Below are 13546 nucleotides of genomic sequence, written 5' to 3'. Positions count from 1 at the left end.
GCGCCCAGACGTAGCTGAAATCGCTGTCGACCCATTGGTTCCACACGTTGAGTAGGGTAAGGTGGTCGCCGCCGTCCTTTATAGTGAAGCGGTTGCGCGCGCTGTCGGCGTGGATTTTCTTGTCCTTGGGACGGAAAAAGAGCGCGCTGCCTTCGCCAAGCATTGAGACGATGGAGAGGACTTCTTCAACGCAGCCATATTGGTCTGCAGCGAGAATTGCTTTGGCGAGCATTGGGTCGGTGGGGAATTCGGCCATTTGCCGTCCGATCTTTGTCAACTCACCGCGGTCGTTCAGGGAGCCCAGTGCGTAGAGCTGTTCCAGTGCGCGGATGATCGTCTCTGCTGGTGGAGGGTCCATGAAATCGAAGTCTAGCAGCTGGTCGATACCGAGCGATTTGAGCATTAGAATCACACTGGTCAGATTCGTCCGCTGGATTTCAGGTGTTGTGCTCTCTTCTAATTCGTTATGGTACGCCCACTTGGTATACAAGCGGAAGCATTTGCCTGGTCCAACACGACCAGCACGACCAGCTCTCTGGTTAGCCGATGCCCGCGAGCATGGCGCCACGACCAAACTTTCCATGCCTGTTCGCGGGTTGAAAACATTCTCCTTCACGAAACCTGGATCGATAACGTAGACAATACCGTCAATCGTCAAACTCGTTTCCGCAATGTTCGTGGCCAGTACGACCTTCCGTGCACCTGGCGGAGTCGGCTCGAAGATCTTCGTCTGCAGCTCGGACGGCAGATTTGCATAGATCGGACAGATGATCATCTCGGGGATTTTACTTCCTAGTTTCCGCGCTGTTTCCGATAAACTCTGCTCGGCTGCCTCGATTTCTTCTTGACCCGTCAAGAACACCAGGACATCACCAGGTCCCTGCGTGACGTGGATCTGGAACACCGTTGTGATAGCCGCAGCCAGGAAATTCGCTTCTGGTTGCGATGTGTAGTGGATGTCGACGGGATACCGTCGTCCGGGGATGTTGAAGATGGGCGCATCATCGAAATATTTCTGGAACTTCTGCGCATCCATTGTCGCAGAGGAGATGAGAAGTCTGAGATCAGGCCGCGCTTTCGCGATATCCTTCAACAGACCACAAGCAATATCGGTTGGCACCGTCCGCTCGTGCGCCTCATCGATCATCAGCGCGGAATACTGACCAAGGTCCGGCTCTGTCAGCAGCTCTCGCAGAAGCATACCATCCGTCATGTACTTGAGAGTGGTCTTGTCGCTGGTGTTATCCTCGAACCGGATAGCATAACCGACTTCGTTGCCTATTTTCACACCCATTTCCTCTGCTACACGCGATGCAACACTCATCGCGGCCACACGTCGAGGCTGCGTGCAACCAACCTTCATCCCGTTCTGCGTATACCCTGCCTCGTGCAAATACTGCGGGATCTGGGTCGTCTTTCCGGAACCAGTTTCACCAACGATAATAAGAACTTGATGCTCCTGAACAGCCTGGATAATCTGATCTCGAAACTGGTAGATAGGGAGACTCTTCCGGGTCTCTTCGATCGACGCCGCTTTCTGCTCCGCAGCGTTGAGCTTCTCCTGGAACATGCGCTCCTCGCCTGTCATGGGCTTCTGGGTGCCCTCGAGCTTAGTGTCTGTGACGAAGTTGATCTGCTGGGTATCATCAAAGACATATTCGTAGTTTCCCTCATCGACAAATTCGGGTTTCTTTATCTGCGCCTTGGCCTTGGCCGTCTGTTCCATCTCCCACTCCTCATGCTCCGTAACGAACCGTTCATGGCCCATTTCATCGCGATCAACATACCGCTTATATAGCGCGTCTTCCTTCTTCTTGCGGTCGATTTTGCCCTTCTCCGTAATGTAGTCTTCTGGCATCATGTAACCATCTCGGTAGTCGTCAATTCGTAACCGTTCCTCGGCGATCTGAAGCACTTCGCGGTTTCTAGCGAATTCTTCCTTCTCCTTGCGCGTCAGGCTCGGGTTCTCTCGTAATTCTTGTGTCTCCTCCGCAACCTGTCTCCGCAGCAGCGCCAGCCGTTCAGTCTCTCGCTTCTTCAAGTACTCCTGTCGCGAACGCATTCTCAGTTCCGGCATCGCGGACGCCCTCGAAGAAGCATCATCAGCCAACGCCCGTCGACGCGCCGCCTCACCAGACCTCGTCCGATCCTCGACGATCTTCTTTGATTTACTATCATCCTTGCTGGCCAGACGTTTCGCGAATTCATCCCGCTCCTGCAAATCTCGCTGTCGCTGCACCTCCTGCTTCGTCTGGGGATCCAAGTCCGCAGACGCATCTGATCGAGGCGATGCAGACCCATCATCCAACCGTGTACGTTTAGCAGGCGACTCCCCGAATTCCTCAGCCTCCTCATACAGCTCCTCCTCGGGAATCTCCTCATCACCCCAACGACCTTCGAAATCATCCACATCCCGTCTGCGCAGTTTCTTGGACCGATGATCCCGCCCGTCTTCCCGACTGCGCTCTCGTTTCCGGCTCTCATCCTTCTCCAATCTGCTCCCGCTCCGTCCTTCATTCCTATTCTCCTTTCCCCGGCTCCGACTCTCATTCTCCCCCCGCCTCCGTCTCTCTTTATTCCGATCCGCTTCAACGTTCACCGGCCCAAATGACCCCAGATCGGCCATGTCCTCACCCATATCCACAAGCTTATATTTCTTCTTCAACACATCCTTTTCCTTCGCCGCTTGTACCGGTGCCGTTGCACTCTTCGTAGAGTTCGTCCGCGCAAATAACTCGCGACAAAACGCGCCAACGTCGTCGGGACTACCGTCCAGGAATGGAACGAGTTTGTCTTGTAATAAGGGGGCGGATTTGGCGGAGGATGCTGTTGCGAGTATGAAGTCAATGATTGTGGGTTCTGAGGCGCCGGTGAGGCGGAGGAGGGTGTCTGAGATGAAGGTCCTGTGGTCCATTTCGGTTGATTGACTGATTATTTTAGGGAAGCGCAAGGTCAGTATGGGTTCGGGAGGTGTATGTGGTGGATGTTACCGAAAGGTTGGGTCGTCAATTAATATACGGAATTCGGTATAGTAGATATTAATGCTGATCCCAAGGTCACAGGAGAAAGCCAGGTAGCAGCCTTTAGGACGCGAATGAGCTTGCGGCGTATTTCTGGTCAACGGTCAAATATGGCTCTCGGGAGCCCTCGTTTCAGGAGTTCGAGATGGTCCAGCAAGAACAGGAATAGAGAGCCAGTATTTAGTCGAGGAAAAAGGGTATAGAAAAAGAAAAAGAGCTGTCCTGGCTGCGCTGCGAATGGGAGAGGAAGTGTTGAAGTGTTTTGAAGCTCCGCGCCAAGACCGCGGCTGGTGGCAATCGGCACACCTGAATAACCAGGCGCTAACTTTAAAGTAACATAACCCACTAGCGAGCGGCCACTACAAGCCAGCGGCCACCTGGAGTATTGCATACAAAATAGCACTTTTTAAGACCTCAATATCTCTACAATGACACATTGGTAGGGCCTGAAAATTGGAATATCAGTTATTTCGACGTACACAAGCAGAGGTTAACCCCAAAATTTCATAACATATTCAGTTCTTTTCAATACATAGAGACAGCATTAAATACAGCTGTATTGGGAATAACACTGTATTTCAGATGATAAAAGAATTCTAAACGTTATAGACAAAACAAAGAGGCTTCTACAATGCATCAATATTAGATGTTATGACCTTTAACAGAACACTTATAACTTTAGTTGTGATTTTGAGGTCCTGAGAAGTGCCAATTTGTATGCAATACTCCGGGTGGCCGCTGGCTTGTAGTGGCCGCTCGCTAGTAGGTTACGTTGACGTAATCCACTACCGAGCTGTGCACACCACCGAGCTGCGCACCCGTTTCCCACTTATAGTAATTAAATCAATTTTGCTCAACCAAAACGCCAATTAATTAAGAATTAAGCTATCTAGGTCTATCTGGGCATGTATTTCTCTTGTGTCCTTCATTTCCACAGGCATCACACTTCAGTAAAGCCCTCGTGCGCGCGGCTGTAAAGGTGGTGAAGGCCGTCTTGGCCGGGGGTGCTGGAGCTATTGAGGAGGCCTTCTTCATGAGGTATCTGCCTTCTAGACTGTGTACGCTTCTGCTTCTGCTTTGCATTCAGATAACGTAAATCTCTTACTTCCTTCTCAAGAATAGCAGCTGAATGCATACCGATTTAGCATGCCTTAAGAATCTGATTTATTGCAGTATTGAGCGGACTCGGTGGGCTTCTTGATTTTGTGCAGAACAATGCTTTAGTTGATGAGGATTGCTTCTGTAATTGCAAGTAGTTTGAGGGTGTTTTTGGCTCCCAATCACTACCCTGGCTTCTAGGGGTGGTTGGTGTACGAAGCCGAACATTGAGCTTTGAAAGCACTTGATCAGGGTCGAAAGGTATTGAACCAGCTGCTGTGAAGCTATTTTTGATAGTATTTGGTTTGAAAGTTTCGATTCTTGCGTGTAAGTAGGCCTCAAGGAAGTCTAATTTGTCAATATGGTTGATCCTAAGACGCATATTGGTTTCAACAAGCTGACCATAAGATTGTCACGGGCTCGGAAATAGTAGATACTGACGAAATGATATTCCTATCTAAACTATTGTAGGCATCGACGAAAATATCGAGTCTGGAGAAGAAAAAGAAAGAAAAAGAATCCTATCTAGAGGATGGAAGCTTTCTTATACCACTGTACGACAGGGTTCTGCTCATGTTCGATGTCGTCTGTCATTATTAGTCTTATAGGCAGTGTCAAGCCGTCACAATGATCGCTTTAACACCGCAAAACAACCGATATCAAGTGGCTGTAAAAGATGCGATGAATGTGCTGGCATGCAGACTGGAATGATATTATTTTAATTGCAAATTTGATCAAATTTTGGTGTCAAATGACTACCATGGCCGTCGAGGATCAAAAGCCGATAAATCCCTTTCATACGAGTAAGTGTTGATGGAATGAAGGTCTTTTGGAGCCACCGAAGCCCAATTTCATCAGAAGCCCATCCATCTGGGCTAACTCCAAAACGCCAATCACCTGGGAGGTTCTGAAGCCAACCCTCGATAAAGACCTTGCCTTTGAAAATGAGGCATGGAGGTAAGGCCCACCCTGATGCACTTATTGCCTCAATTGCAGTGGCCCATTCACGGTTTCCAGGTTGTAAAAGGGGTCGCCGACCATAGTGTTCAGATCTCGAAACTACTTTTGTAGTAGCGGTTAAGCCCATTGCAAAGCCAGTCTCGTCAAAGTTGTGAATATCATCAGGGTCAATGCCATATTGAAGTATCATACGTTGCACGCAATCAAACCATGCTTGGATGCTTTTAGGGTCTTCATATTTTGCATGCTCGTAATTATAGCGCCTTGAGAATCGGGATGGAAGCTCAGAATGCCTTTTTATAAACTTTGAGACCCAATTCTCACCAACTGTTTGAACTGGGGTATCACCACGTGCCGCGAGTAATAGATCCGCCACTTCTCATACAGTAGAGGCCGAGGCGCTACTCCACGGTCATCAAGGGAGAATATCCATCGGACAAGCGATTGCTCTTCGATTTCAGTCAATTCATGGCTATTGGCGCGTGTTTCGCTTCGAGTTGTAGTGCCATGGAGACGCGTACGGAGGGTTGACTCAGGTACATTGAAGTGGCGCGCTGCTTCGCAAATAGCGCGAATTTCTTGTTTTTTAATAGCCTGGATAGCTAATAAGATCCTACCCTCTTGCTCTATCAGATTTTGAGAGCGTTGAGAGCGAATTGGTAGCATAGTAGTTAATTGAATATGGAAGGTCTAATTAATTGACGCGTCTTACGCTAGCTGCGCAGCTCGGTAGTGGATTACGTTCTCAGTAACATCAGTAACTTAGTTAACTGTTTGGCTACGAGTACAAGAGCTATTCATAAGCAAAAGAGACTTCATATCTATCGTGGCGGCGTTCACCAAATGCTTTCATGCAAGAATTCTAAATAACAGACATTATCCTGTTCTCAAGCCCGCTTGATCACAAGGCTGTTCGCTGATGGTAGGAAAAATACAGGGGAGAAAAAAGAAATCTCGGTCGAGACACATAGAAACACAGATAGAGAGGAAAGAAATCATTTACACAGCAGCCAAAGCTTTCACATGAGAAAAGAAAACAAAGAAAATGGGGAATCTTCGAAATAAGCAGAATACAAACAATATGAGAGCAGCCAGTCCTATCCAGGTCGGTTACCTAGCCCTGTCCAAGCTGAAGAAACCGAAAATGTAAACAAGAAATGAAGATAGAATCAAATCAACAAAGACAAGGTAATCAATGGGAAGCACTCCTCCACTTAGGGATCATCAAAAGAATCCTAACCCCCACATAGAACAATTGGTATATTTGGAAAAAGACATGGCATCAATGGCAACAAAGGAAAGATGGAAAGGAGCGAGCGAATATCCTCACGTAACTCCGGAACTGCCCGTAAAATCGTTAATCAGGTCAACATCATCCGAGTCGTGAGGGTGGTCAAATAGAGGGAAAAAAAAAAAAAAAAAAAAAAAAAAAAGCCATCGAAGGTAAACATCCAAGCCGTCAGGAGGAAGATTTGCGATTGCAGTACCTTTCGATTGGCTCGCAAATGTATATTCCGCTGAGCAGCAGAACGAGTCATTCAAAGAAAAATATTAAAAAAAAAAAGATAAGCCTGGGAAAAATGAGTCCAGAAATGTATCCAGGTTCAACGCCGTCGTGAAAATGCGTGAGTAAATAGAAGACCGCAGAGGACTATTAATGACGCCAACTCCGCTGGAATGCACGTGTCGAATGGGAAGGAAAATAGTAAGTTCAGACATCCATCATCTCGGCGTCTTCGGCGAGGATCTCATCTGCAGGACCCCAGTTGCCTTCGTAGATTGTGGCTCCGGCCCGACGACGATGTTCAGCAAACTGGATGCCATACGTCTGCAGTACCTGGTCGGCTGTGGGACGCTGAAGCGGATCGGGCGAGATCATCCACCCGACAATCTTATCCAATGCCTGTTCATGGTCTGCATCAACCATGAACTCAGGAGGATTCACCAAATCCCCACTACGAGGCATAGGGACTGGCTTGGGTTTGCGGCCTCCCATGAAGCTACCCACTCCAAAGTCATCATCACCACAGTCAGAGGCACAAAGGTCTTCGAAGGAAGGTTCCTCCGAAACTGGGTTGCCAGAGGCGTCTCGACAGACGTAGGAGTCCGAACTGAAACTCAAGCTGGGGACATCGCTCATGTCGCCGTTCCGGAGTTTCTGCCATGAAACGCCGTTGTCGGGAAGCTCAACGTTCCCGGCAATTTCAAAGATGATCAGGCCGAGGGAGAACATGTCGGCCGGCTTGTCGAACTGGCCCATCAAAATTTCCGGGCCAATGTATTCGCGGTCACCTTCACCCTCGATACCTTCTTCAGCTGGCCATCTGGTTGCCATGCCAAAGTCAGCAATTTTCAACACACCCTCAAAGGATACCAATATATTGGCCGGTTTGAGATCGAGGTGAATGTAACCCATGTCATGGATATGTTTAACGCCCTGTCGCTGGATTAGTATTTCATTGCACGCTGATGGAAAACGAGGTAAGATCTTACTGAAGCCAGTTCCAACAGAATCTTCCAGATGCGGAAATCATCCAGTCGGGCTTTGAGTCCAACCTCAGCCAGGAATATATCAAGACTTCCTTCCTCGCAGAACTCAGTCTGGATGTACAGATGGCCGCTAGCTTCCCAACTGTCGACGAAAGAAATGACATGGTCCGAGTTGGTGAGCGTTTTCAGGGCGTCCACTTCCCGGATACGGCGCTCACGGTCCCTCAATCCCGAGTATGGTTGTTTGGCCTTCTTGACAGCCCATACTTGGCTGGGCAGCGAATCTGGGGACTTTGGTCCGGTTGGCGGGAGGGAGAAGACAGAGGGCTCGCCATGTGGTTGAGCGACCCGAAAGACCTGCGAGAATTCACCGGTGCCGATGAGCTCCACATTTTGGAAACGAGATGTCAAGGCTGGATCGACGTCGGGGGCGTTGAATCCAGTCAACTGGAGACTTGAGCGTTTCCCGGCCAGCAGGAAAGAATCACGAGGTCCAGTTGGAGTTGCAGGGAGGTTGGAGGCGTTGAAATCTGTCCCAATGGAATATGGCTCATTCTGCGCAGTGATGGACAAGCCACTAGGATCGGGGGGGAAGATGTGGTCCTGTGGCGTCCGCGGTGATCCACGCAGAATCTTCTCACTCACAGGACTCGCTCTGCTTTCCGACAACTTCTCCAAAGAAGCAATCTGGGAGGACGTTGGCGGATATGTTCGCGATGGGAAGAATGACTGTTTGGTGGGTGTGGGAGGCAATTCCAATTCACTCAGAGCTTGGCTGTCGAACCGGGCCGAAGGCGATTGGGCCTGTACGTCGTCACCGTCGATACTCACAAAGCTACTGCGACGCGAAAGGTCAGGCTTGTTGAAACTGTTGCCGAAAATCCCCATGCCACGCGCAAAAGGGCCCGGCTTCGGGCGACTGGTGGTCGGAGGGTTAAACGGAGATGGAGGCACTGCCTCGGATGGTTTTGGGGCAGTGGGGAACAGGTTGATGGGCCGCTTGCATGGCGTGTCCGGCATGTTCTTGCTGGATCGCAGCGAGTGCTGGGGGTCTTCGGCATTCCGATTCTTCTTGGAGATCAAACCCGTCGACATGAACGCCGCCGGCAGCGGCTTAACAAGCTTGTAGTTCTCAGGGGTGGCAAATGACTCTGAGGACATATTCGAATCCTCACGGTTTAACCGGCGGACGGGTGCAGGGCGCGTAGCTCCCGCGGGGAGAGACTTGGAAAATTCGATGCCTCGCGGCCGCTCACTCTTGTGAGCGGGTTCGTGGGTTGGCGAGTCATCGACAAGGCTCGAACTGGATGACGATTGGGTGATGGTCCGCGATAAAGGATGAGGGCCCTGGCGAGACGCCGCATTGTTCAAGGACGTCGCAAACAGCGAGCTGCTCGATTCCGGTTTTGGCGAGAAAAGGCTTTCCTTGCTGGGTTGGAACAGATTTGAATCTAGGCGTGGACGAGATGGTGCAGCAGGTGTACCAAAGAGAGAAGGGCGATCATTCTGGCGTTGTTGCAGCGTTGAGCGTCGAAGGGAACACGACCGTTTTGGGACAGTTGCAAAAGGGCTGAACGGCGAAACCGGGGCTGGCGGCGGCGGCATGTCATCTTCAGACTCAGTCTCAAGTGGTTCGTCACCCATCATGAGGGCATCATCGTTGTCGTTGTCAAAGATACTGAACTCGCCAGGCATGTTGGGTGTGTAGACGCTGCGCCGTTTTGCGGACGGACTGCCACGGGAAGCCTGATCCAAGTTCATAGTACCATCGCTGCGTTTCAGAGGGCTAACCGCTCCGTACGAAAACGTTCCGCTCCGGCGCTTCTCAATACGGGATAGGGTTGGCCGTGGGCCCAGCGCATTCTCTGCAAACGCCGAAACGTTGTGCTGACAGACATCCTCTGCTGGTTGGTCGGGAGTAGTCTCGATGTCAATTTCGGGAGTCGAAGGTGAATTCTCCTCCCCAGAAGGCGCCAGAACTGGCTGCAGAGGCTTTGCGTTGCCCTGATCGGTCGAAACGTTCAAGACACGCTTCACCGGGCTGCGGGGAGAAGTGCGTGTCCGCCGCATGGCCGGCCGGGTGATTTTGGCGCTTGGTGGATAAGGCACGGCAAAGGGAGACTGCTGGGATGTGCTTGGGAGCAGTACAAAGTTGCCCTGGCCGGACCGGCGCGACGGCGACAGTGGAGACGAGACGTATGGTGTGGTGGATTTAGACGGTGAGTGGTTGCGCGAGGTGAGCAGGGAGAAATTCGAGCCCTTGGAGGGCGACCGGGACAACGAACGGCGGAGTTGCCGGATGGCCGAACTAGCATCAACATGGTGAATGCCCGAGTGCGAGGGCAGGTGAAGCGTGCCACCCGCATCCCGGTGCGGCGAAAATGTTGCAACCATGATTAGTGGGAATGTATAAGCGTCACGACAGGGAATGATAGTAGGAAGATCTCTTCCAGGAGTTGTCAATACAGAGATCTTTTTCAGAGGCAATAGTGTGACTCTTCAGAGAGAATCAAATGACCGATGTCAAAGACGATCCTTCCGTAGGGTAACAAGACGACAATGGGATGTTGACTGTATACAACAAGACCCCAAAACAGAGCGATAGTGGAGAATCGAGCACAAACAGTCCAGTGGCAGTGCTAGCGCAAATTCTCCTGCCCAAGGACCAGAGCTGTGGAATGCGGAGCCGGTTAGGCCGCAAAGGTACGTATCGTCCACTGGGAGACACCGGAAATTTGGTAACAATGTGGATCAGTGTAAATGACGAAGGAGGGCGATGATTGATTGGCACCAATCTAGACCATGGCGAGCCCGGAGAAATTTGATGACGCCAAAAGGCTCGATGCGCTTAGGGAATATTTTCCTCCTATGCGCTTAGGCCACACAAAACGCGCGCGCGCGACACGCGGGGCAGACACGACACACGGATAATATCTATGCGCGCGCTGAAACGCCAGGAAATTGTTTCCAGCGGGAGACGGTCGGCGCAACCTGCTATGCGGGAATGTTTCGAAGTGACAACCACGATGCGCCTTCTAATTTTTCTTCGCGAAATGCGCGGAATCGGCAGGAACGAAGCGAGGAAGGCGATAGTGCTTCTTCTCTTAGTCGGTGTAAGAGACAGGCATACAAAAGAGGCTGTTGACAGACGACGAACAGAAAGGGCGGCGAGCGAAACGCAGCGAAGAGGGAGCGGTTATCTATCCCTTCCGTTGAGGAAGGAGGGGAGGACAGACTGCGCGCGCAAGGGGTATGTTGTCGACAGACAAGGCGCCCCTCCAAAAAAAGGAAATTTCTTTTTTAACTGGACAGCCACGCGAGAAATGTATGTATGTCGATTATTAGCGACCAAAGCGAGAGCAGGGTGTGAGTTGTCGCGAAAAGGGAGGGGCGAGTGGGAAAAGTATCGAATTGGGAAATTGCGGTATAGGCGGAAGAGGTCCAAGAGGAAGGAAGAAAGAAAGGTTTTTTGAGTTCGGGAAAAGGATCGCAACCAGTGATAAAAAGGTACGATGGAAGTTGACTCTTGAATCCGGATAAAGAGGAAAGAGGTTTGAGGATGAAAGAGAGTAACCGTAGTACTAGCCGAGTATAATTTTTTGGGGGGGACTCGAAAGCGCCAACGCGCCGCGCGTGGATGTTGTGTTGACGCATGCCCGATTTAGCTTAGTCCCGGGTACGGAAACGCGTGACATGGCGTCATGATACACGGTCACGTTACTGTTTATTCTATTGCTACGCTTTGTTACGCTGTTATACTACCCCTATAGTAGCAGTCTTATTCACCTATTCTTTATCAACACATATTTTGATGGAAATTATTATTATACCGTTGACATTATGTATCATGACTGCATCACAGCGGAAGATTAGAATAGATACTTCTCCAGATCCACGACGGGTGCATATCGATAGCTATCAGAGTATGGGGGGATAATGCTATCGATAGCCCCAATCCAGAACCCTTGCTTCGTCCCTCTGCTCCTCGCATGCAATATCCCGCCCTGCGAAAGGCACTATCTCCCTTCACCGTCCCTACCTAATTGCTAGGAATATAAATTCCTCATCTTCGGGTGAAGTTCAAAAAGAAAAGGATTTGAGATGAAAAGGTGCTGACTTACAATACCTAACTGTATGGTTACTCGCGCTTCGCCAATCCACGTGTCCTACTGATCGCGATGTATGCAACCTGGGGAAATCGGATACTAAGCAACGTTGACAAGATGATCGCATGCGACCTGACCTGATCAGATCCGGTCGTGATATGATCTGTATACCCATTGCTCGGGAGACCAGCTACCATGGTTCACCCTCAGGCACCCTATTCAGCCTTTCCAGGATTCAACAAAGTCACTCGGTCCGAAAAGTTTCCAAAACGCTAATGCGAACAACATACAGTTACATTACATGTGTTGCGCCCCCGTGCTTTATCCTCAAACAAATAATTGGAATTATTTCCTTGCAGAGAACGAGGCATCATTAGTCAGCATGCATGAAGTTCACGATAGTATTTATGTACGCAACAAGTATGGAGATAATGGTGGTGGACAATGCCCAAACTTCTATCTCAACCCCCTTACGCCGCAGCGTCATCCCTCTCGTCTATCATTTATTGCGTGCAAAACTGGTATATATTTTCCTCACCGCACCAGTTGTTCCCAGCAACCTGCCCTACGCCTGATTTTGCGCTCGACTAAAACTTAGATCCAGGCAATTTGGGGCTAATTTATCGTTTCGGATCGTCTGACTATGAGGCAAAATCTCATTAATCGCTCGCCCCTAACCTCTATTCAATGCAGATGCCGCACGGGATGAGATTCTATGCGCTCAGGAATTCAAAATGCCTTGAGATTGCCGACATAATTGTTATCAACTTTGAAGCCGACAGATGGGCCCTATTTGCGATATTTTTGCTGGAACTTCATTGTTTTCATTCCAGAGCTACCAGAGCCAGCTTTATCTCGAACGCGCAAATTCAGTGCCTCGCCTTCATTGAAATCTGAAGAATTAGCAAACACCAACTGCAAAAAACCATGAAAACAATTACATAACCGAAACAGTGGCCTATTATCCAGTTCCGTGGAGACTGGCATGTTGGGGTCGGTCAACATCTTTCAATTTGTCTTGTCCTGCTCCCTGGGCCGGCAGAGACGCGCAATTGACTTACTGACGACAGTTGTGCAATGAACATGGGAGTGGCTACCACGTTAACATTGGTACTTCCTCCATTGCTCTCATCTCAGACCCGGTGGTAATGATAGCCGCTAGTGGCGTAGAGCATATGTTGAATTCGGACGTTGGAATACCTGCGACCCGTGCCTGTCTGATATGCATGAATGCATAGCGGTTGGATTTCCATGACTTCTCTGGTCTATCTGTCATTCAGGGTCTGCATGTCAGTTGAGTATATAGGAAGCATGTGTTGTAGCTTCTATGGGTTAGAATATCACCTAAAGTATTCTTTTCGGCTTTCATTTCCAATATACAGGTTATGTAATCAAAGAATATACCTGTGATTAGACGATTCTTGTGAAAAAATGAAATGCTTCCGATGTCAAACAAGATCAATTACCCACGTGTACTGCAGCAATTCGTGACATTATCCATGTCGAATTCATAGCCTATCCAGTGTATATGTCAAGATATAAACGTGCTTCGTGGGCACAGGGATTTCTCAAGGCAAGCCAAGTCAGAAAGCTGTTCGTATATATAGAAGCTGCATTGGTGATGGAATGCAGGACAAAGTGATGCGCGGATATATATCTTGAATACTCTGTATACACATCGTCAATACCCCCGAATAAACCAAAGAATCCACCGCACTTGAAAAAAAAAAAAAAAAAAAAAAAGAACAGTTCATTAATGATGCAATAGAATTGAAGTACGTGTAAGACCAGATGATAGCATTAACACCTCTATGGCCTCTATAGTAGCGACTCGAAATAGGTAATGCATCATCCAATTGAATGGCCCATAAA

The 13546-nt window shown here is 49.4% G+C and overlaps 2 protein-coding genes across 2 annotated transcripts; one reads left to right on the top strand and one right to left on the bottom strand.

Annotated features, from left to right (window-relative positions):
* Positions 1-6789: 6789 nt before the first annotated feature.
* EURHEDRAFT_451256 (tyrosine protein kinase SWE1) lies at positions 6790-9962 on the bottom strand (the record flags this gene model as incomplete). The annotated part of the gene is made up of 2 exons (XM_040783935.1): positions 6790-7515; positions 7572-9962. The coding sequence occupies 2 exons, from the start codon at positions 9960-9962 to the stop codon at positions 6790-6792; spliced, it is 3117 nt and encodes a 1038-aa protein (XP_040641016.1).
* A 271-nt stretch (positions 9963-10233) lies between these two features.
* EURHEDRAFT_330122 (uncharacterized protein) lies at positions 10234-11154 on the top strand. The gene has a single exon (XM_040778360.1). It carries the CDS (start codon positions 10505-10507, stop codon positions 11039-11041), a length of 537 nt encoding a protein of 178 aa, XP_040641015.1. The 5' UTR covers positions 10234-10504; the 3' UTR covers positions 11042-11154.
* The last annotated feature ends 2392 nt before the right edge of the window (positions 11155-13546 follow it).

The sequence above is a fragment of the Aspergillus ruber genome (assembly GCF_000600275.1).
Source record: "Aspergillus ruber CBS 135680 unplaced genomic scaffold scaffold00006, whole genome shotgun sequence".
Taxonomy (NCBI): Eukaryota; Fungi; Ascomycota; class Eurotiomycetes; order Eurotiales; family Aspergillaceae; genus Aspergillus; species Aspergillus ruber.
The sequence above is the reverse complement of the archived record's forward strand: the minus strand, read 5'-3'. Positions and strand labels throughout refer to the sequence as shown.